The 24,642-nt window shown below is 47.0% G+C and overlaps 1 protein-coding gene across 5 annotated transcripts in view; it reads right to left on the bottom strand.

The window, feature by feature from the left end:
• LOC144799661 (blastomere cadherin-like) overlaps nucleotides 1–24,642 on the bottom strand; it is a 717,354-nt gene that overhangs the window by 265,287 nt on the left and 427,425 nt on the right. For 4 of the 5 annotated variants that reach the window (XM_078671127.1, XM_078671126.1, XM_078671124.1 and 1 more), the window contains one exon: nucleotides 1,870–2,025. The exons of the other annotated variant lie outside the window; for it this stretch is intronic. In XM_078671127.1, coding sequence (XP_078527253.1) covers nucleotides 1,870–2,025 — 156 coding nt within the window. The remainder of the gene's footprint in view (nucleotides 1–1,869; nucleotides 2,026–24,642) is intronic. 5 annotated transcript variants of the gene reach the window in all.

The raw sequence follows: 24,642 nt of genomic DNA, 5'->3' as shown, positions 1-24,642 counted from the left end.
GCTTTTCAGATTACACTTCCTCGGCTGCCTGAGCACACGCTGCTAGGGCTACCCCATCCTAAATTTTTCCCTTTGCGCTCACTTGGGGGCAGACAAATTGCATTGGCTTTGTTCTTTTGGCTCAGTGGGGTTCTCCGGTAATACCTGATTCTAGAGATTGGATCCAACGGTTGTGGCACACCCTTGCTATGAAGCGCCTCTCTTTGAGTATAGATGGGAAGGGCTCGGAGTATGCTAGACTCTGGGGTCCATTTTTACAGCTATTGTCCAAAGACTTTCGGGAAGTGACGTGCCCAAAGTATTTGCAAGTCCGACAACTTATACCTTTGGAAGCTGTAGGTGCCACACCAGTCACTTGAAGAACCGTTGCATGCAGGCAGAGGGAGCGGATAGAACCCTAGGGGCAATTGGTGTCTAAGGAAGCTGATGCGGAGCGGAGTGGGTTTGGGAGGTTGGGGGGAGGGAGGTTTTGGATGGGCTTTGGGCTAGGGAGGGGGAGGTCTTGTTTTTCCTGTTTTCTTTTGAATCTTTCCCTTTTTAAAAAAAAAAAAAGCGGAGGCTCTAACGCAGGTGGGGCGGCGGAGTTCCTTCAGTTGCGCGGGGTCGACCTCCGGGGTGTAGACCCAGACGCTGTGTATTTCCTGTACGAATCCGCCCTGCCGGCAAGTTGATGTAGGCAGCTGGGCTGTGTTCCTTCCCGAATAATAAAAATGATTGATTCTAAAGGTGAAGTGCATATGTTGGCAAAAAAAGCTAAGTCAAAATGACTATTCGCAAAAAAAAAGTAAGAAAGAATAAAGGAAAGCCTAAATAAATAATATTGGTCTACCAGTCCTGGCCCTGAAGTGGACTAATTTCTAGCTGGCAAAATGGCATTACTCACCGTGAAGAGAGCCAACTGCTAAAGCAGGTTGACCAACTGCCTCATGCTATTGGCTGCGTTGGGCAGCAGAAAAATGTGAATGACATGTGAACAAACAACTTATTTAAGATGGTTAACTGATAACTCCTCTATCTCCATCCATATGTATATTTTTTTTATCCTGATTTTTTGGGACTACATAATTGTCAAGACAGCTGGACCTAAAAAGAGAAATTGCACACATGCATTTAAGTTGCAGACAAAAATGTAGAGCTTGGTATTAACACGCTAAAAACTTTGTTTTCATCACTCACATATCACAAAGGGAGGGGCAAGATGATATTTATTGCACCTCAAACGAAGTTACTATCTATAGTTCTCCTGCTGCTCTATAGAATCCAAACAGACTAAGGTAGCTTAGATTCTTATGCTAGTTACTTTCCCTGAATGTGGTTCAACAGCATTAGACTAATGACGATGCTCATGACACCAGGACATTTTTCCAGCACACCAAGGAGGAACCAGTGCTGCTCTCCTGTCGAGTCCTTTCATCGCACACATGGTGATCAATGTAACAGATGGTGCAACAAACCCAATATACATCTTGTTGGCCAAGCTAAAACAAGCAGGATCATTGATTTGCAAAGAACGTAGTTACTATATTCGTAACCCTGTCCTTTACACTTCATTGGGGCACCACCAAAAAATACAAACCCAGTTGGGGAAATAAGTAGCTCAAAAGGTAAAACCATTTGGAAATGAAGGAATTGGCTTAACAGAGCCGAACACAATACTGCCGAATTCTGCCACCTAAGCGAAGAATCCACCCACAGATTGAGCTTTTATATTGTATCTCATCTACAGGATTCAAACAGGCCATACAATCCATAAAGTGACAAAGTGGACGCAGATCAACAAGACAAGATTTCAAGTACCCAGCAACCTGAGACGTCATCAATGAGCACCATGTCATATGCAAGAGAGAAGCAGAGCAAATTATATCTCACCACATATCGATCCTTCTTTTCGCGGTCCAGAGGGTTGTTTACAAACAACAGCCCGGTGTTCCTCTCGCAAGTGAAAAGACCCTTAGGCGGCTTGTCTGCTCCTTCCCCAGTGATGGAGTAGAAGGTCTTGTAGGTTTCCTTCAGAATGGATTTTGTCTAAAGATTACACATAGTATAGCAATCACTTGAATTCTGAAAAAACAGTTTGCAATAATGCATTCAAAATGGGAGACATCCTTTACTACGCAACCTTAACAACTCGATACTTTTACATTGCGGTTTTCACAACGCAAGTCGTTACGACTTACCTGGATGGCGCTGTACACTAGGGAATAGTATGATAAACTATTCCAACACCTTCCCTACTGTCTGCACAGACTGGAGTTGAAATAGTAAATCATACTATTACAAAGACCAGCGCCCCCAGCGCAAGTCATTGTAACGACTGTCATGTCGTGACATGAATAATGACAGACAAATGATTATCTTTTGAGGAGCTTTATTATGTGCCTCCTTCTGCGTGCCTGTCCCTACTCTATCTGCCCCTTTCCTGTTCTTGCTCCGCCTCTTCCCCCAGCCCGATACTCCTCCCATCCCAACTACTAGACTGCACAACATTACATCTCCCCCTTTGTTAACAAATAACTTGAACAGCTTCTAGTCCATTTCCTCAATCAGTCTCTTTGGCTTGATTATGTCTCTTCGTGGCCTTAGACGTGCTTCGGTGTCGGTCAGCGCATTTTCCTGTGACCGGTCAAACCTCAGGAATGGGCTTGGTTGACTTGATTCGCCAACTTCTGGTTGCACTGTGTCTCTCTCAAGTATTTCTTTCATACCTGGTGTGCATTTCTGAAAATGAGATGCATTGCGGGTAATTCTTCTCTGCTCAGACTCAGCAGTGATCATGGTGCCTTTGTGCTGGGTAACAGTGAGGGGTTCATCTTTGAACCTACAATCCATTTTCTTGGTCTGCTCTTGTTTGACTACCACACAATCTCCTGTTTGCAAGGAGGGAGATTTGGCATGCCGTCGGGCGTCGGCATATATTTTCCTTCTGTTCTTCTCCGCACAGTCAGCCATGGCCGTTTCTTGATGAGTGCGTGTCGGGGACACCGGTGCCAGAGCTCCTTCCCATGTAGGGATCCTTGTCCTGATGGGTCGACCTAGCATGAGTGTAGCAGGGCATTTCCCGGTGGTGGCGTGTGGAGTGGTTCGATACGCCCTCAATACTTCATTCAGAGCCACCTGTAGGTCTTTCTTTTTTAGCGTGGCCTGTTGAAAAGTCTTCTTCAGGGTGGCCATGAATCTTTCAATGGTGCCATTGGCTTGGGGCCACAACGGGGTAACCTTTCTATGTCAAACGTTTAGATGCTTCGCAAAGTCACTGAATTCATGGCTATTGAAAGGGGGGCCATTGTCTGTCTGTTGCATTCTTTGGGAACGCCCCATGCAGTGAACACTTCATCCAGTACCACTATTGTGCTGGAAGCATTGGTGGACGACACAAATTGAGCTATTGGGAATCGCGAATATTCATCCATGATTGCCACCACATATCGGCCAGATTGGAGTGGGCCATAGAAGTTCCTGCCATACTCCTCCCGGCAATGGAGTCATCTGAAGAGGAGCTAGAGGCTCGCCTGATTTTACCAGCTGGCACTGTGGACAGTCTTTTAAAGTGGACTCAACTATTCGATCTAGTTGTGGGAACCAGACTCTCTCTCTTAATGTTCTTTTAGTGGCAACCACTCCTCTATGACCTTCATGTGCCAGGTTAACCACTCCTTGACGTAGCTGTCTCGGGATGACGATCCGATGGTCCCTCAGCAAGAGCCCTTCTGAGGTGGTTGACAGCTTGTCCCTGACATGATGGAAGGCCTGCATCTCGTGACGTATCTGTGAGTCTTTCATTTCGTCCACGCTCTCATGTCTCCATCGATGTGTGCGCAATCGGCGCATTACTTTCTGGAGGATGTTGTCTTGGGCCGTAGCATCCTTGATTGCTTCTAGGGGAACTGCGGGCGGTCGGGCTACACCTACCACGAAATGTATGTACTCTTCAGCCATCGATGAGCGTGATTCATGGGATGCCTGTGGGTGTCTGGACATGTATTCCGCAGGATTCTCACCCTTCCCGGGTTTGTGAATGATTGTGAAGGTGTACTCCTGCAATCTCAGACCCCATCTTTCAATGCGGGGTGGCATCTTGGCCTTGGGGTTACCAAAAATGGTGACAAGGGTCTGGTGATCCGTGATCATGGTAAAATGTTTGCCAAAGATGAACACGTGGAAATGTTCACATGCCCACACAACCGCTAGGCTCTCCTTCTCGGGCTGCAAGTAGGCTTTCTCTGTATCTGAGAGGCTGCGGCTGGCGTGTGCCACGATGTGGCGTCGCTCCGTGTCGTTGTCATATTGAGCCAAAATGGCGCCCAGACCGACCGGACTGGCATCCACGGTTATTTCCGCCTTCCTTTTGGTGTTGAAATAGGCCAGATTATCCGCAGACTCCACTGCTTGCTTGATTTCTTGGAAGGCCCTCTAACACGAGGGGCTCCACACAAACGGTTGCCCCTGTTTCGTGAGAGCACGAAGGGGGTGACTAATCGTTGCATAGTCCTTAATGTATCTGGAGCAGTAGCTGGCCATGCCCAGGAATGATCTGACATCGCTGACATCTTGAGGGCTCTTGGTGGTGTTGAGCGCAGTCACCTTCTCGGGGTCAGGCTTCATCCCAGCTCCTGAAAAGACGTGACCAAAGAACTTGAGTGTTGACTGGTGGAACTCGCACTTGTCTTTGTTCAACGTTAAGTTCGCTTCCAGGAGAGCATGACACACGCGATCCAGGGCTTGATCATGTTCTTGGGTATTTGATCCATACACCAGTATATCGTCACTGTAATTTAGGGAATTCGGGATATGCCTGATGGTTTGACGTATCACCTCTTGAAAGATTTCCGCTGCGGAAGAGATTCCGAAACTTAGTCTTTTGTAGCGAAATAGGCGCAGATGAGTTGCGAAAGTTGTGATGTATCTCGATTTTTCATGTAACTCCAATTGATGATATCCCTTATTGAGATCTAATTTGGAGAATACCCTGGCTCCATTTAACGCCGCTATCATGTCGCTCAGGTGAGGCCCTGGATGTCGTTCCCGTTCTATCGCTGTGTTGGGAAGCCTCATGTCCACACATAGTCTCACTTTCTCAGGGGTACCCTTTTTGGGGACGATCACAACTGGGGACACCCATGGTGTGGGACTGTCTGTTTTCTCAATAATGTCCGCTTGAAGCAGTTCCTGAATCTCGTCCTCCACTGCTTGCTGTAGGTGAAAAGGTACTCGCCGTGGATGTTGAGCAATAGGTCGCACCTGGTTGTTTATGTGTAGGCGAATCAGGCACTTGTTCATTTTGCCAAGTCCATGGAAGAGCTTGGGGAACTTCCGGACAATATCTGGATTGTCATGTACTCGGTATAAAATTTTGACCAGTCTAAGTCTCTCAGCCGTGGGCAAACTAAGGAGACAATCAGCCTCCGGTCCATGAATGACGTGAATGTAGGCTTGAATTGCCGTGGACTCATGTTTAAGTGTCGTTGCGAACTTGCCCAGACAGTGAAGTGGTTTTTTCGACATCCAGGTGAACACTCTGACGTGCGCAGGGCTTAACGTAGGCTGCGGTCTCATCTTGTTGTATTCAGTCACTGGCATGTAATTTAGCGATGCCCCACTATCAAGTACAAATTTAGTGGCATGAGTCCCCACTTCAATGTCCAACGGAGGATACTTTTTTAGTTGATCCGGGTCAGCCACCATGCAGACGTATTCGTCGGTGTATTTCGTCTCTCGAGAACTCGACCTCGATTCCCTGGACACAGACCTTCTGGTCCAATGAGAGCTGTGAGACCCTCTGCTGGAATGTGACGAGCCAGAGGACGACACTGCCCTGTCTTGCACGGCCTTTGCGTGGTGTCGCCTTTCATCCGTCCGAGATCTAGTTTTCTCATTCTTCCTCTCTGTGTTGTACACTCCACACATGACTTCGAAATGGTTCATGCGCCCGCATTTCCGGCACTGTTGTCCCATCGCTGGACACGTGTCTGTATGTGGAAAATCGTACCCACATCGATAACATTTCCTTGGGCGTTCTGGTTTCCTGGTGTAGCTCGATCTCTTTCCTCTCCTTCTCGAGTCGTGGCGTTGATGACTCCGATGTGTGTGTCTAGTGTCTAGACGCTGGACGAGACTTTCTCTGATGATCACCGGACCTTCTCTGAGGGCCAGAGCTTTGAGTCCAGTACGCCTGCTCCTTTTTCTCACTCCGTCCTGTCTCCATGACTTTCGCATGCTCCTCTGCCTGGTCATGCACTCTCGTCATCTCCTCAATCTCGTCGAGGTTATGACTCTTTCTCAGCAGCCGGCTGCGAAGGGTCTCTGAATGACAGCCATCGATGACTTTCAATCGGATGGCATCGTCAGTGGAAAAGGAGTCAAAATTGCAATACTGTGATAGTCGACGCAGTCGTGAGATGAAGGTGCTCATCATTTCCTCTTTGTCTTGGCGAGCCTGATGAAACACATACCTCTCTTAGTCCACATTTCTTTTGTGTACAAACTTTCTGTTGAGTGCATCACGTACTTTATCATAGGTCCCTTTATCATCTGTCGGTAGTTCTTTGATCACTTTCCCAATTTCTTTGCCAACAAGATTGCGGAGTGCAATTAGTTTGTCTCTGTCTCCTGCGACTTTCGACCCTTCTAGGTAGTCTTCAAAGTCTTCCAGCCACTCCTGCCACCGAGGGCCCATGCTTCGGCCCGCCACCAGAATCAACGGTTCAGGGGGGCGTAAGTGTGAGATGATGGGCGCGACAGGGGCAGCCACGGCCGCGGCTGCACCACCTCCGTTTCTAGCGGGTGACGTTGACATGGCTGGACTGACGTGGTAGCAACACACACGTGTTCTTTAAAGGTGTTCACCCTTTTTTTTCTTCACTTGCACTCGCCAATGCTTATCTGGCAATTATTGCTTGTCCTTGCACTCACCAGTGCTTGTTTTGTATTTATCAATGCTTGTTTGGATTTTGAGATGCTTGTTCTAGCTTCAAACGTTAGCCGCCTGACTTCAAAATGGCCGCTCAAGCACTTCACAGGGATGTCCTACACAGCTGCCTGACTCTAAGATGGCCGCCACATATCACCCACGAGGCTTCACTTCTCATGCATCCTGCAGCTCACTCGGTCTCATGGGGCACTCACCGAGAGTCTCTCACTCACACAGCAGGTATTTGCAGCTCAGCTTCGACTTTCAGGCCACTTTCACCGTCCAGGTAGGCCAGGAGCGAGCTCCGTTCACGTTTGTCTGCCGCTTGCCGTTCCTCACGCATCGGGGGTGAGACCCGATGTCGGTATTTTCTTCCGGCACCTCTGCGGGGGTCGCTGGCTTCGTCTGGCGCTTCCCACTCCCTCAGGACACTTCAGGAGGGCTGAGGTGGGCTCTCAGTACCTTCTCCGGGGCCCAGTCCACAGGGCGCACTCGCGACTTCTTTTGGCGCGAATTAACGCGTTGGTCGCCAGCAAGGCAGCTCTGCACTTGCGCTGGTTCACTGAGGGCAGCAGCTCACGTACCGCTGGCCTAGGACTGCAGGCGGCGGCTTCCTCGGGGCACAAGAGTCCTGCACAGGAACTTTTCTTTCTTCGGTGTGCCCAGGGACAGGACGCTTCTCTTTGGGTTCTGGGGATAATTACTTTCCTATCCCACCCTCGTCGCCAGTTGTCATGTCGTGACATGAATAATGACAGACAAATGATTATCTTTTGAGGAGCTTTATTATGTGCCTCCTTCTGCGTGCCTGTCCCTACTCTATCTGCCCCTTTCCTGTTCTTGCTCCGCCTCTTCCCCCAGCCCCGATACTCCTCCCATCCCAACTACTAGACTGCACAACATTACAACGACTTGCGAAGTAAAAACTGCGATGCAACATACCGCGTTGTAATGCAACGCATTGTATTGTCATATATTCAAAATGGGAGACTAGCACCAACAAGTACTGTGGCAAAGGACGCAACAGAAAAGTGGAAAAAGCATTTGGAACGGAAGCGTTCAATAAACTCCATATATTACAGCATAAATAATTAACGTAGAGGGGCGTTGTGTGCAGAACTTACCTGCCGTGAGGGCAACGGCTTATCCAGCATCGTCCAGCGCCGTGAGGGGAACGGCTGACCGGCATAGCTGATCTCTTCCACCGGGGTCACAGAACTACAACCCCCAGGTGCCCCAGCGGCCGAGTCGCATCCCTGACGCTACCTTCGCGCCTGGAGGCGCCTGAAAAGCAGGGAGCGCCGAGCGCTCAGGGGGGCGTTGTGTGCAGAACTTACCTGCCATGAGGGCAACGGCTTATCCAGCATCGTCCAGCGCCGTGAGGGGAACGGCTGACCGGCATAGCTGATCTCTTCCACCGGGGTCACAGAACTACAACTCCCAGGTGCCCCGGCGGCCGAGTCGCGTCCCTGACGCTACCTTCGCGCCTGGAGGCGCCTGAAAAGCAGGGAGCGCCGAGCGCTCAGGGGGGCGTTGTGTGCAGAACTTACCTGCCGTGAGGGCAACGGCTTATCCAGCATCGTCCAGCGCCGTGAGGGGAACGGCTGACCGGCATAGCTGATCTCTTCCACCGGGGTCACAGAACTACAACCCCCAGGTGCCCCGGCGGCCGAGTCGCCTCCCTGACGCTACCTTCGTGCCTGGAGGCGCCTGAAAAGCAGGGAGCGCCGAGCGCTCAGGGGGGCGTTGTGTGCAGAACTTACCTGCCGTGAGGGCAACGGCTTATCCAGCATCGTCCAGCGCCGTGAGGGGAACGGCTGACCGGCATAGCTGATCTCTTCCACCGGGATCACAGAACTACAACCCCCAGGTGCCCCGGCGGCCCCGTCGCGTCCCTGACGCTACCTTCGCGCCTGGAGGCGCCTGAAAAGCAGGGAGCGCCGGGCGCTCAGGGGGGGCGTTGTGTGCAGAACTTACCTGCCGTGAGGGCAACAGCTTATCCAGCATCGTCCAGCGCCGTGAGGGGAACGGCTGACCGGCGTAGCTGATCTCTTCCATCGGGGTCACAGAACTACAACCCCCAGGTGCCCCGGCGGCCGAGTCGCGTCCCTGACGCTACCTTCACGCCTGGAGGCGCCTGAAAAGCAGGGAACACCTCTCGCAACGCGAGACACGCGCGGGAGCGACCGGGGCTAAGCCCGGGCAAAGGGCGGGCCCTCTGTGGCCCTCAGAGGCCTGAGGAGACTGGTCTGGGCCAGGAACTTTATATTGCCTCTTCTGGACCTCTAACGTGCTATGAGCATGTAAGACATTTTACTCATTATTATTATGTTATTTTCGTTTTGTTTTTTTTGTGAGTGTTTAGACTTAAGGGTACTTGCGTGGAAGTTTAACATCATCACTGCTCATAATGTCTAAATCCAAAACTGACAAAGTGATGGTGGGCCCTGCTACTCTAGACAATTTCCTGGTTAGGAAAGTAAATCAGATTAATAATGATAGACGTGTATCTCTGGGGAAAGGCACTGTGATAGGGGAAACACTATCTGAAAATTCCCCTATTAGTCTGACCCAAGACTGTGAAATTAACACGAGTGATGTCATCTCTACTGACCTCCAGCGCCCATTTTAGTGAATGTGGAGGTTCATCCTGACCCACGGGCGCTGTCAAGTTCAGATATTGGTGTGCTGAATGAGACCCAACCTGAAACCAGGCCCCTGAGAACTTGTAGAACACTGTCTCAAAGGGAGAATGGGAAACTTAACAACTCTAAGTCTAAAACAAAAGGATGGTAAGGCAATTATCAGCCCTGCTATAACAACCCCTTTTGTATTCACGGGCACTAATGGTAATGGTAATGGTAATGGTGTAAATTTAACTCCTGATTTCCTTGCTTCACTTATAAAAAACTTAGAAGTTTCTTTAACAGCAAAAATGGAGGAGCTTATTAAACCATTAACCAATAAGATAGATAACCTAGTCAAGGAAGTGACAAGGCTGGGTGGTCTGTTATCGTCACAGAAGATTGTAACATCTAGTGGAAATGTACACTCTGGGGGGAAAGGGAGAGAAATTGCTGAAGTTAATGATATACGAAATAAGGGGAGGGGGAATATTGTTGTCGCAGTGGCTTCAGGGTCTGAAACACCTATTCGACCGGATATCCCTGTGGCAACTGCCTCGCAGCAACAACCATCTACAAACCCCCAAAGCAGTAGAGCTCCCAGACCCCCGAGGTACAACCGCTATCTTAATTTACAACCAGACTGTGCTCCGTTTGTGGCAGTACTGACTAATGTGCCCCCCTGTGGCACCCATCCCACATCTCCTTTTGATGAATATCAAACCTCTTTGAAAAATAAGACAGTGTCATGGCTCAACAAAAACTGTGGTTTTCCCATCTCATATTCTGACCAGATAATGACAGTAAGGCGTGTAAACTGGGTGGGGCCGTCTAAAAAGACTGGGTCTTTTTAGACGTATTGTATAGTTGTAAATTTCAAACACCCCCAGCATGTGGCAACTGTTCTTTTGAGAGCTTCTGCACTGGTATATAATATGAACAGTATCTGTGTACGCCCCTGGGTTACTTTTATGCGCATTTGTGCAAACCTCTACCACAACAGAGTTTAACCAGGCGGGGGCTTGAACCTTATACTCCTGTGCAAGAGACTCAATTCCTTTATAACATCACTAATCCCTGTGGGTCAGGCGGACCCATTGGAACTTATAACAGGAGCCCCAGTGCTGGACACTATCAATATGGGTCGAACTTAAACACACAGAACAGGTATGAAGTGTTATCCGGTCTTGAGCTGTGTGATTGACGGGGGCACCTGCGGCTCAGGATACTAGGGCTTCAGGTGAATCTATAAACTCAGATAACCCGGTGGGCAAAATGCCAGGATGTTTTGCTGTCTCTTGGAATATTGCTGGTCTTGCGGCCAAAATCTCTGATGCAAATTGGGTGACTTACATTAAGCAATTTTCGATTATCTGTTTACAAGAGACCTGGGAGCTGGGCTGTAACCTCTTCTTAGAAGGGTATAAGGCCTTCTTTGTGCCAGCCTTGCCATCATTGCGGGGTAGGCCCAAGGGGGTCTTGTAATTTTTGTTTCCATACTAATACCCTGTGAAGTACGAAGAATTGAAGCACAACATACAGGTGTAATGGGCTTAACTCTAACTGGAGATAATGTCCTTGTGGGCCTGGTGAATTTTTACAATGCTGCTTATGACAGTGCAGGCAGGAATCACATTCATATATTAAATTCTTTTGTCTCTAATTTTATGAAAAATGTGGGCCATAACCTCATGATTATGGGGGACTTTAATCTGCATCCTTGTATAGATCCATTGCACAAGTGCTTACCAGAAATGACTTGTGAACGTGCGGACTGTCTCCATATGGAGCACACTAAGGAGGGGGAAATGTGCAATGACCTACTGAATGACTTTGACCTCTCTCTGGCTATGTCATTAAAGGACCCGCTATATTGCTTTGATACCCCTACCTTTGAGGGGCATGGAAGGGGTACCTTTATAGACCATATACTTGTCTCGCGGACGATGCAAACTTTTTTAGATTCTTTTTGCATTGTTCCTAGCGAATTCAGCCACCATAACCCTCTAACAATCTGTTTAAAATGTCCCTGGGTAAAAAAAGGTAATAAGATCATCAATCAAGGTAGATTGGGCACAACAGATGGGAGGAGGCGGTTAAAATGGTCTATGGTCTCTGCGGATATCCTTTATAAGAACATCTCTGAAGGGTGTGCAGAGGATATTAAAGTCTGTACCAATGGGGGGGGGGGTGAACCTAGGCTGGTTCTAGAGGCTTATCAAAATATTTCGGAGAAGGTGTCAGCGTTTCTATCGGTCCCTAATAAAATTCAGGTTAATATAGGCCCGAGATGGTTTAGCCACGACTGCACTATAGCTTCTCGCAAACTGAGGCTTGCACTGTCAGCTTCCCCGAGGAATCGGGAGGTTGTAAAACTCTGTAGAAAGGAATATAAGGCTATTACTGTCGCCCGCAAGGAGTTTCTGAGGAAAGAGGCCTGGGAGGAACTGCTTGACCCATCTACCCTGAATAGCAGCACCAAATTCTGGGCCCTGGTTAAAAAACCTTTTTTGACCGAGGACCCTGGAGATGGACTTGTCTGTTGCATAACCAAAGAGGAATGGGAAAGTCATTTTAAAAGTCTGTACTATTCTGAGGGTTCTGGAACCATGGCTGCTGCCCCCTATGATAGGGACAGCACCATTATTTTTGACAAAAGTGAGGTCTTGGCTGCCATAATGGGTCTCACTGCAAATAAAGCGCCAGGTCCTGACGGAATACCACCGGATCTTTACAAATCTGATCCAGTTTTCTGGGCTCCCATTCTGGTTGCTGTATTTAATGCTGCGGCCATAGTGGGTTGTCCGGGAACGTGGGGACGGCAAACTATAGTTCCTGTCTTCAAGAAGGGAGATAGGGGAAGTGCTCTTTGTTACGACCAATATCCCTAATTGATTCAATGGTTAAGATTATGGGGAGAGTTATACTTCAACGCCTAACAAGCTGGTCGAATGAAAATAACACCATGTCGATTTCTCAATATAGCTTTTGTGAAGGGCGCTCTACCATAACTCAGTGTCTCAACCTGTTTCTTATTCTGAATAAATATACTGTGGTACAGAAAGGAGTAATTCACCTTGCCTTCATGGATCTGTCCTCAGCCTTCGACTGTGTTAACAGAGGGAGGCTGTGGCAGACCATGAAGGATAAAGGTATTGATGGGGGGATCGTGGAGTTCCTAGCGGATCTGCATAATGACACAAGAGCCAACGTGAGGTTCTCATCGACTGGGGAAACCACAGGAAGTTTTAGCATTAATAAAGGAGTACGTCAGGGGTGTATCCTGGCCCCTTTTCTTTTTAATTTTTATATAAATGATTTAGAGGCTGAACTACAAGAGGTAAAATCAGATTGTCCTAGAGCTGGTGCGAGGGGTATTCCTTTACTTTTATATGCCGACGATGCGGTTTTAATTTCACGAACAGAATTAGGTCTCCAGGCACTCTTGAATGCTTTTAATAATTTTTATGTCTGACAGGGACCTTATGGTCAACAATTCTAAATCTTATATAATGCATGTTGGCCGTCAACCTAAAAAGAAGTTCAATTTTAAACTGAATGATGTTCTGATCCCCATCACTCAGACGTTCTCATATTTGGGTGTTTTATTTGATACGAAGCTTTGTTGGGCCCCACATTTGGCCAAGAAGAAGGGGGAAATGACTAGAGTAAATGCCTCCATCTTCAACTTTGCCTCTAAATTGGGGAAAAAGCTAAATGTGGCTATGATGAAATTATACAACGCTAAATCCATAGCCACCGCAGTATACGGAAGCGAGATATGGGGCTACACAAATGGCGAACAACTACAAATAGTTGAAAATAATTTCTTAAAGCGTCTGTTATGTGTCCCAGGTAGCACACCGAATTTAGCTGTACATGGAGAACTTGGTTGCCTGCATTTATCCGTCATTGTTGGATTGAAACCACTGTTATGCTGGGTAAAATTATGGTTAAGTGATGAAATTCCTTTAACCCACCAGATAGTGGAAGATCTTGTATCACTCGATCATGCAATGTGTGTACCTTGGCTTAAATATTTGAAGTCCCAATTTTTTAAGCTTGGCCGCCTGAACTTGTTTGATAACCCGAGGGATATAGTTAAGGGTGATGTTGCAGCAATTAACAGAGCTTTTTTCTTGGATTGTAATGCCCTAAGAGATGAAGTTGAGCTCTCGAAACCCAATGTTAGAAAGTATATCATGTTGAGAACTTGTGATTCTATGGAAATGTACCTAACATGCTCCTTTACCTCCCATGAGACATTTTTGCTGACCCGGTTCAGGTTTAACATCTTTCATCATCTTTTAATTAGACCCAAGTCGGACATTTTTAAGAAACCTGCAGCTCCCTGTGGCTGCGACGGGAAGTCTCCACAGGATATGCTGCATTTTATATTTTTATGTACATTTTATGAATATCCCCGTAGGCGGTATCTTGTTACTCTTTTAAAGAAATTAAATTTTAATCAAATCAGACCCGCCCTTATGTACTTACAGCTGCTGCACTCTGATAGTGTCCTCCAGGTGCTAGAATTTTTAAAATTAACCATGAGACTAAGAAAATGTTTAGATGAGTAATTGTGAATCATCTGCAGCCCAATGCACTAATGCACTTTTTCTGTATGTGGGCACTACTTGCACTTTTTCTTGTACTGATTTTGTCTACGCACTCTTTTAAGAAACATATGTGTTGTATGTAACCTAGATTGACTTTGTAATTATTGTGATGTTTTTAATATGAATTGTTTAACGTTGTGTACTTTTATGGATTGCAATATATCCGAAATAAAGTCAATTTGATTTGATTTGAAATAATTAACGTAGAAAATAATTTTACACCAGAAATGAAACATTCAGAAAGACTTGACAACTTGTATTCTTGCTGCCTGCACAAATACAATCACTCCAACATCCTCCACCAGCAGTATTATGCATTGTCTATCCTGTGAACCAAAAAGGTCTCTCCTTCGAAAAATGGTAGCCAACCTATTGGCTCCGACTGCGCTGAACAACATCCAGGGGAAAAAAAAGAAACGGTAAAAGTGACTGCCTCATCTTGACAACCTTCCTCTACTTTTATTTATTAAGACAACGGGTGCCCATCTTGGAGCGGTAAATTAAGAGGTACACATAAACACACCAGAGAGAAAGGAGAGACCCAGGAGTGGAGTGCAGTGGGTGTGTGTATCTGTAGATAATGCTACTTACCCTGTAAGCACCAGTTCGTAGGGTATAGCGCTACAGACTCAAATGCTTAGCATACTCCTGGCATTAAGTGTGGGCTGAGACATCTGCAAGCTGTGTTTCTTTAAAGAAGGTTCACGAGATGCATTGTGACTCCTCCTCTCGCCTCTCGATGTACATTGCGCATGAGCACCAACTCCATTTTAGATTGTTCTCTGCACATCCAGTCTACGGCTGTATGAAGTGTGAACGAAAGATACTGTGCATTGTGGCAATGTATAATTAAGTCAGCTGCATTAGAAAGAGCTGCACTATTGCCACATGTATCTGAGGAGAAGGAGGGGTGTACATCTACAGCACTACATGCTAAATAGAGATGTTTACATTGTAAATACCATTTTCCTTTTGTGTGGCAGTAGATACACATGCTTAACATAGACTGAATAGCAGCACCCTCCCAGCTGGGTAGCTTGCACGTGGGTAATGCAGGTGAGTGAAATAATGTTCTTAGTACTGCCTGACCAACTAAGGCTTGTTAGCAAGCCAATATGTCAACACAGTTCAAAAACACCAGGATTGGAAAAGGACTACACACTGCCACGGGGCAATACTTTACAGAAAACGCACAATCAGTTCCGTCCTCGACGACTTTGTGGGAGGCATATAAAACAGTAATACGGGGCCACGCAATCTCATTAGTTACTTGTCATAAACGAGACCAGCGACAACAATTAGAGATCCTAGAACGGGGGTAAGCAAAGCAAAGACTATACATACATCTGACACCACTAAGGGGGTAAGCAAAGCAAAGACTATACATACATCTGACACCACTAATACCCGGCCCATAAGCTAAACCTGGCCCAACCGGAATACAAGGCCTATGCATTTTAGGAGACATAGACGTAACTCAATGAGACACAGCATACTATTTATGAGCTCTGGGATAAGACGTGCAAACTCTTAGCCTGGCTAGATAGAGGAGAAAAGGCTGGCCGGTGGGTGGCACAAGTAAGGCTAGATGATGGAACTCTCACCACAGACCCAAAACGGATAGCTGACGCATTAGCGTCTCACTATGAGAAGATATACCTGCAGCCACAACCACAGCAGCCGACAATCTCGCTTTCCTCAAAGATATCCATATGCCTACACTGTCCCCTACTGCTACTCAGGCACTAGAGACAGAACTGACACCAGATGAACTGACATTAGCAATAGGTGCACTACACACCAAGACTTCATAAAACTATAATGTTTACCAGTATGGATGACATGTGACTCACCTTGTAGTCTTCTGGCTTATGAAACATTTCCTATACACCCTACACTGGTATAAGTGGCGCTATATAAATAATTAAATACATCTGAGAGAGAGAGACATGGTGATTATGGGGACTTAAAGAGGGCACTGTTAAAGAATAGTAGTGAGGGAGTTTGTGTGGGGCACCGGGGGGCGCCAACAAACATTGTCGCACAGGGCGCCACCAGAGCTAAAGCCGGCCCTGGGTGAATGGACGCATTTCGGCCGACTTCCGCTTGGGAAGAGGGACACGACAGGGCTGCCCCTTATCACCGCTCCTGTTTGTGCTGGTGCTTGAGCCGCTTGCGGCATGGATACGTCAGGACCCGTTCATTCGTGGACTAAAATGGACAGTGGATTGGGAAGATCGCATCTCGATATGCGCGGACGTTGTGTTACTATACATGGCATCCCCTGCTTGATCTATCTACTGTCTTCTGGACATCTGCGCTGCATATGGCTTCATAGTTCCCCTCTGCAGCTCCCACGGGGCTGTGAAATGTTGATCGAGGAAGAGGGGTTAAAATATCTAGGCCTATATATCACACCCCAACCCTGACAATTATGGGAAACCTCATGGAGCCTTTGCGTCGACTTCGCTGTGATGTAAAGCATTGGCGCTCGCTACCACTGACACTGCTGGGGAGGGCTTCTCTCTTTAAAATGATGGCGCTCCCCAGATTCTTGTGCGCCCTACAAAATACTCCATTCCCGGTTCCCCCCACGTATTTTAAAGCGATTGACACCGAGGTGAGCAATCTCCTCTGGGATGGAAAGCCCGCCCATATAGCCTTGCATAAACTGGTGAAGGGCTGGTATTATGGTGGAATCGCCCTTCCAAACATAAAAGTGTACTATTGGGCTTCAAAGCTCACAGTAATAAATCAATGGTTACATGCCCCCCAGGAGGTCCCTGCATTCCGCATGGACAGGTATGTCCTTGGTACCGAGGATGTCATAGGAGTACTTTACAATAAATCGAAGGGGAACACTCTTACGGTTCCCACAGCACATACTATCCGAATTCGGATCACTGCACTTCGTGTACTCGGATGGAAGAGGGTCTTAACACCGGCCACACCACTTTGGGCAACCCAACGACTAGGCAGACTACGTAACACAAAGGGATTCAGGCAGTGGGATCTAATAGGTATCTCAAAGATAGAGGAACTATGGAATAAGGGAGACGTCTTACCTTTCTCACAACTCCAAGAAACATATGGGCTGGCAGAATCGGAAACATTTCGATACCTACAGATCAAGCATGCACTTATGGGGGTACTCCCACCAGGAACGCAATTACCAGAAGCCTCGCCGTTAGAGGATAGGCGCTTCAAAGATCACATGACTAAAAAAGCAATCTCCTAAACCTATCAAAAAATTATAAATAACCAACCAGACCCCACGGGAACCCTAAGGGAACATTGGCAGGTCGACAAGGGAGATACCGATGAAACAGACTGGCAAGACGTCCTTGCGTCCCCTCGAGAGGTAGCAATATCCTCTAAATTAAAATTAGTGCAACTAAAAATCCTCCATCGAATATATTAACACACGTACACTGCTGCACTGACTCGGCCGGACAGATACACCACTTTGCTTGCGACACTGTGGACAGCCAGGTACATTCTACCACATATTATGGGACTGTGCAGGGATTATAACATATTGGAGGGCAATCATGCGAGCGATTTCGCAGGTCAGTGGAGCTAGTGTGCTGCCGGAACCGAGGAGATGTCTCCTAGATATCTGGGAGCCAACGGATCTGAACAATAGGGATCAGGACTGGGCGACATTAGGTATGATGATTGCGAAGCGAAATACTGCTCAACACTGGGGAACGGGGTTGATTCCCACCTATTGTCAATGGTGCTGTGATATGAACTGCACAATGATAGCAGAGAAAGCGGTCTATGTACACAGGGGATGCCCCCAGAAATGGACACGGGTATGGGGAAAATGGAACATTTATCGGGGCAACATCTGTGAACCTCCACATGTTGATTCAGTGTCGGATGTTAGTGAATAAGAGATCCGGGTCGGGGCACAGCGTTATTGATGATAATTTCCTGAGGATTTGTCAAAGACTGGATATAGAGCACAAGACTGATAAACAATGTAAGAATGTGAACGTGAAATGTACGATTAATCTTACTACCATATATGTAATTGTGAAACACAAGCAATGTTATGTATACCTAATATTGCAAAAAGCTAATAAAATTTTATTTTAAAAAAAAGAGTGGAAAAGGGGGATGGACCTCTACATGGCAGCTGAAAGGGTTACGTACAAGGGCAGAGGGTGCCCAAAAACATTCCACAGGATCTGGTGTAACTGGGTAGATCAGTATAGGCTGGCTCTCCTGGATGGGGTTCTATAGATAATAGATAAGGGGGACCGGTAGTGGACGCATTCACCTAATCTAACAAAGGGAAGATCTAACTGTGCTGTAAAAGTCTTTGCTTCTGTTAACCTTCTGTAATACTTGATATTACTGAATGCTAAATGTGACCACCGAGACTGTACTGCTTTGGCTATACCAATGACCTGTTGCAGTTATAGTTCTGAAAACTGTGTGTTTACTTATGAATCTTGAAAGTAAATAAAAATATTTAACAATATGTCCACACAGTAATGCAGAGTAAACATGTGTGATTTTGACCATGCACCGGTCTTACAGATGACATATAAAGGAATGCTGTAGTGGAAGGCAATAGCTGCCTCTTTTTATGAGTAGAAAGTGCCCTAGAGGGAGTTTGAAGTACCCCTTTGTCCTTGAGGTAACAAGTTTGAATATATTTGAAAATCCATCTGGTTCTGCCAACGTTGGAAATGGCTTTTCCTTTGTGAGGTTTATGGAATGAGACAAGTAGTTGGTCTGATTTGCGGAATGGTTTGGTCCTATCTATGTAGAACATAAGTGGGCTTTTAACATTTAAAGTCTGCAATGCACTTTCAGCCACAAAGGCAGGCTGTGGGAAGAAGAATGGAAGTTCAGTAGTTTGAGAAGAAAAGCGATACTACCATAAGAAGGAATTTAAGGTTATTTATGAAAACTAGCCTATCCTTGTGGAATCAGATAAAGGATTCTAGGATGGTCAGGGACTGTAACTCGCTAATGTGCCTAAGGAACATAATGATGGCTAGTGAGGCTACTTTCCAAAATGGAATTGGAGAGGGTCTGAGAGCAAAGGTCAAAACGTGGCCCCATAAGTCTGGTAAGGACTATGTTGAGATTCCAGATGAGAACAGACAGGCTTGTGGGGTTAGTATCCTCGTTAGTTCCTCTATAAATATTTTGACCTCTGGTATTCCTAACAGACTGCAGCTGATACAGAATCAGGCCGCTCGCCTGATTTATCACCAACCTAAACATCACCACGTCCGTCCCCTCCTTAAAGCCCTCCATTGGCTTCCAGTCTCAGAGCGCTGTAAGTTTAAATTGGGCTGCCTGACCCATAAATCTCTGGCCGGTACCGGTCCCTCTTTTATCTCCTCTCTTCTACTTCCTTATGCTCCCTCTAGGCACCTTCGATCCTCTCATCTTGCGCTCCTTCAGACCCCCCGGTTCAGACGCAAAAAACACGGTGGTCTTAGATTCTCCTTCTTGGCACCTTCATTCTGGAACTCTCTCCCGTTGGAACTAAGACATTCTCCCTCCTACCCTCACTTCAGGTCTCTCCTTAAAACCCACCTCTTCCGCTGCATCTACACGTAAGCCTTCCCGTCCCCGTCCTCCACCTCTCATTGAACAAATTGACCAGCGCCAAGAAACCGTCCGGTGAATGTCGCGCTTTACAAATAACTTTTACATTACATTACATTACTAACAAATTTGTATGTTGTCTGTTCTGCACATAATCTGTGACTGCAGGTAGAGACAGAAAGATGTGTATGCTAATCCTGCCATTTGTAGGAAGAGAAGATGGGTAATGATTTTGTGTACTGTACGGTTCAAAGGATCAGATCTATTTTAAAATGCTGTAGTGGACAAACCTTTTCCACTTTGCTGCATAACAAGCGCAAGTTGTAGGGCACCTAGCCTCTTCAACGATAGAAATGCATTCCTGGTCTAGGTGCAGGTACTCAAGTTCTAGGACCTCAGGTACCAAATGACAAGACTGAGCTGTGCTCAGTCTGGCTGTCAGATCTGTCTGTGTCTCTGGATGATCTGGTCTGAATGGAAGCCCCTTGTGGGATCTGAAAGTGAGTTCGAGGAGACTAGAGAACCAGAACTGCCTGGCCCAGGTTGGTGCCACCTGAATGAGAGTTAGAGACGTCTGTCTGAGCTTGCTGATCACAAATGGAAGTGAGGAGAGGTGGAAAAGTGTAGGCAAATATCCCACACTGGTTTGTCCATGATGCATTGCTCATGGACTTTGGGTGGGGGTATCGGGTGGCAAATCTTGGGGATTTTGTGTTTGACAGTGGCAAATAGGTCTACCAGTGGAGCGCCCACTGCTGGAAGTATATTTTTGAAGGACTTGAGGATGGAGTTCCCACTCAAGGACTTTTTGATGCATCCTGCTGAGTAGATTTGCAAACTTGCTGGCTAGCCCTAGGAGATGTTCTGTCTGTAGTTGAACTTCGTGGGGAATCGCCCAATGCCAGAGGATGGTGGGAGAACTACAGCGAATGCGTGCCCCCTTGCTTCTGTATGTATTACATCATTGTCATGTTGTTTGTTCTGACTAGAACATCCACTGAATGATTTGGAGAAAGGCTTCCAGGTGAGTTGAATAGCTAAGAGTTTTAAGAAAACTGATGTGGCGACCTTGATACTGAGGCGACGACTGCACCTGTAAAGAGTGGTGAGATAAATGAGCACCCCAACCATCGAGAGAGGCGTCAGTGGTAATGGGCACATGCGGAACTGGGTCTGCAGAAAGCGACATGATGTGGCCTGAACCAACACTAGATCTTCCCATTGACCCAGAGCTTGTGACTATTGGTATGCCGGACCCTTTTGCAAGGGCCTTATGTGCAACCTTTCATGTGGTACTTTTGCGATGCACGATGCCATCATCCAGACTGTGTGCATTAGAATATGATGGTCTGGTTGAAAGAGGCAGCATTTGATGGTGGGATGTAACTCTTTGTTGGTTGGTGTAAACCTTGGTGGTGAGGGAATTGAGTATAGTGTACAGGAAAAGCTGAAAGTGGGTGGGCAGAAGATAGAATTTTTGTGGCATCTATGGTAAATCACAATCCGTGACATAAGGAGACAGCTGAATCTGATTGTACTAGACCCTGTATCTTGCCGCTGCTCTTGATCAACCAATTGCCTTGGTATGGGAATACGTGAATTTCCTTGCGGCAAAGTTGTCCCACTACCACAACTAAACATTTTCTGAATGCCCTTGGAGCCATGGTGACCACAAAAGTTAATACCATGAATTGTTAGTGATGACCACTTACCACAAAGGGCAGATACTTGGGATGAGCACAGAGGATAGGAAATTGGAAATAGGCTTCTTTGAGATAGTGTGCCATTCTTGTTGAAGGAGGGGAATGACCTCTTGCAGTGTTGCCCCTCGGAACTGCTCTGATAGAATGTAATGGTTGAGAGGCCTGAGACTGAGGACGGGTTTAAGGAAGCCATCCTTCCTGAGAATTGGAAATAAAGTGAGTATACCACTTGCCTGAAGTTGTGGGTGTACAGAGTATATGACCCCCTTTTGTAGAATTGCACACAGCTCATCCTGTAGAAGGAAGGGATGTTCAGTAAGTTGTAGTGCATGGTGGGATGCTGGGCGGGCATGTACTTCAAGGCAATAACTGTTCTGTACAATGCCTAGCACCCACATGTCTGACATGATTCGCTGCAATTGATGAAGGAGATGGCACAGCCTACCCCCACCAGGTGAAATGTGAAAGGCGTGATTTGTGGGTAATCAGTGTATTGTAGGGGTAGGACCCTTGCTGGAGCCTCCCCTGACGCTAACTTTGTAGGTTCCCCTACATTATCCTTCGCTGGCTTGGTGATGGTAGGCCTGCTGTTGTGTTTAGTAATACTGGCCTTGTACAGGAGACGTAGGCTTTGACCCAGCCCTGGCTCTGCTGGCTATGAAAAAACTCCCTGAAAGTGGTGCCCTGTAGAGCGCCCACAGGATTAGGCCGTCTCTGTCTCTTTTTTTCTATTTTTTCCAACATCCCATCTACCTACGGGCCAAAGAGGTGTTCTCTGTTGAATACAGGTTGATAAGATGCTGTTTTAAATCTGAGGTATGAAGTCAGACAGGATGGCTTAATATCACCCGAGCAATTACACCCCTAGAGGCAGTTTCAGCGACATACAACACAAAGCATATATTAGCAATGGAAAATATTTCGCCTTCAGACACGAGTTCCTCCCCCATTTCTGCAATATTGTTCTTGAAGATGTTTGAGGAGATTCTGCATCTTAATACAGTAGGAGATCTACTGGGTTTGCTATTCACCAATGGGTAGCAGCTCCAACTGCCCCCATCTTACCAGCAGCATCTATCTATCCTCTTACTCTCCTTATTTGAAGGAGGAGCAACATCAGTGCCATGGACCACCAGATAGTCCAGAGGAATGAACGTGTCCCCTGATGTACATTAGGGAAGGATTTAAACTTTTTTTTCTCCCCTCAGGGTGACCAATCTGGCTCTAATGTGATCTTTAAAGATTTCTGAGGAAACCTTCGGCATTATCCTTAACACTTGGAGGAACTGGATAGACCACTTTGATCTGGAGAGTGTCTTCACAAGAAAGTTTTCTTCCTCTTGGACAACAAGCATGTTTATCTTGTGGTAGGGTGGCAGTTCGAAGAACGACCTCATGATAGAGGACGTATCATCTGCAGGGGAGGCCACAACAAGTTAGTTGTCCAGATCGGGGTACCTTATATTCCGCCCACAGATCATCAGTAGGCCCCCCCTTACTTGTTGATCATTAAGGTTGAATGGTCCATAGGCTCGCAACGCCCATTGGGCTCAAAGTGCTTCAGCCTCTCCCCCCCGCCCTGTTGTGTGTGTCAGCCCGGGCTGAGACAGCTTCCTGGGCATACAAATAGTCGCACCCGAGTACTTCACAGGTCTTTAAAAGACCATTTACTTGCTAATGAGGCTATGTTGTGCTTTCACCCCTTCTTAGAGCCCCTGCATCTCTACTCTGCATATTGCTGGAAGAATCAGCCCCCCAAAATCTTTAGTAGGCCCCCCCAAAATTTGACTCTAGTTGCGCCTCTGGGTTGCTCTGTGATGAGGTGGAGTATGGGAACTCTCGTGGAGAATCCGACGGGCAAGAGTGAAGGTGTAGCTGCTGGGAGATGTGTGCGGAGGTAGTGGTGGAGGAGTGCATCACAGAGGTATAGGGCTAGTTGCACTGCCTGTGGTTCTTAGGTGAAGGCTCATGTGGGAGGTATATGAGCAGTCTCTTCATCAAAAGCCGGTGCATCTTGCAAGGCATGGGGACTGATGGTAGAGGAACCCTGGTTGAAATTTTCCCAGTGAGCTAATCAAGAAAAGGCTCCGATGCCTAGCGTTCATTTGTTGTGGAGAATGCTGAAGTATGGGTGCCATGAAATCCACTTCTGAGTGGGTAGTTGGAAGCTTGCTTTGACAGTGAGAACTTGTGGATGCTGCTGCATCGGTACAAAATCACTTCACTTTAGAGTGATTCTTGGATGGCTGTTTGGGCATCAACAGTTGTTTCATAGCTGATGTGACTTTTGGAGCTGAATAGGTGTTTGCTGGCACAAGTTTAAAATATCAAGAGAAGGGCGTGGTTAAGATGGCAGGCCGGTAAGACGCATCTTGCGGTCCCTCCGACTCAGCCCTGGTGTTCCCGCTAGCAATCGCGGAGTCTGGACCCGCAGCTGTCAGGGCAGGATCCAGCAATTGGTGGGAACTCAGCAGACCCGTTGCGACCACCAGTGAGTCTCGCCCAGCGCCATTCGGGAGAGGCGACAAGAGCAGGAGCTGGCCATGCAGAGGTCTGCGGCTGCAGCATGCTGAGCAGGGCGGGGCTGGCAGAGTGTGCTGGCCCTGGGGGCTCCCCGTACCAGGTTGCAAGAAGTGGGGCCTGCTCGAGCAAGGGAGTTGTGGTAATTGTGTCTTTGTTTCATATTCATTATAGAATTTTAAGTTGGCTATGTACTCTCAGTATTGTGCTTGTCATATGGAACTGTAATGTGTAATATGGAATTCACTGATGCAAGAGCTTTGGTTTGAATGCCAGGAGAAGCGGTGGGAGTTTGCCTTGGCTGGATGCTTTAGCTCTTGCACCAGTGGGTCCTTACTTGGCACTTAAATAAACAAGTATATTTTTTTATCTATATCTTGACTACTTCGCACTTTTACAATGGCGACGAGGATGGGATTTCCTAAGGAAGATGTGCATATCACTGAATGTTCTGAGGGCATCATTTGATGTCGGCCTGGTTACTAGGAGACATCACGTTGCTGCGAGCACTACATAATTCTTGACCTCACGCTGTTGTGAGCACTATGTATTCTCCACTTCTTCCATTTGACGTCGGCCTGGTTACTAGGAGACATCACGTTGCTGCGAGCACTACATAATTCTTGACCTCACGCTGTTGTGAGCACTACGTATTCTCCACTTCTTCCATGTTGCGTGATGGCCATATTGGA

The sequence above is a fragment of the Lissotriton helveticus genome, chromosome 12, assembly GCF_964261635.1.
Source record: "Lissotriton helveticus chromosome 12, aLisHel1.1, whole genome shotgun sequence".
In the NCBI taxonomy this organism is placed as follows: Eukaryota; Metazoa; Chordata; class Amphibia; order Caudata; family Salamandridae; genus Lissotriton; species Lissotriton helveticus.
This window is presented reverse-complemented; position numbering and strand designations above follow the sequence as displayed.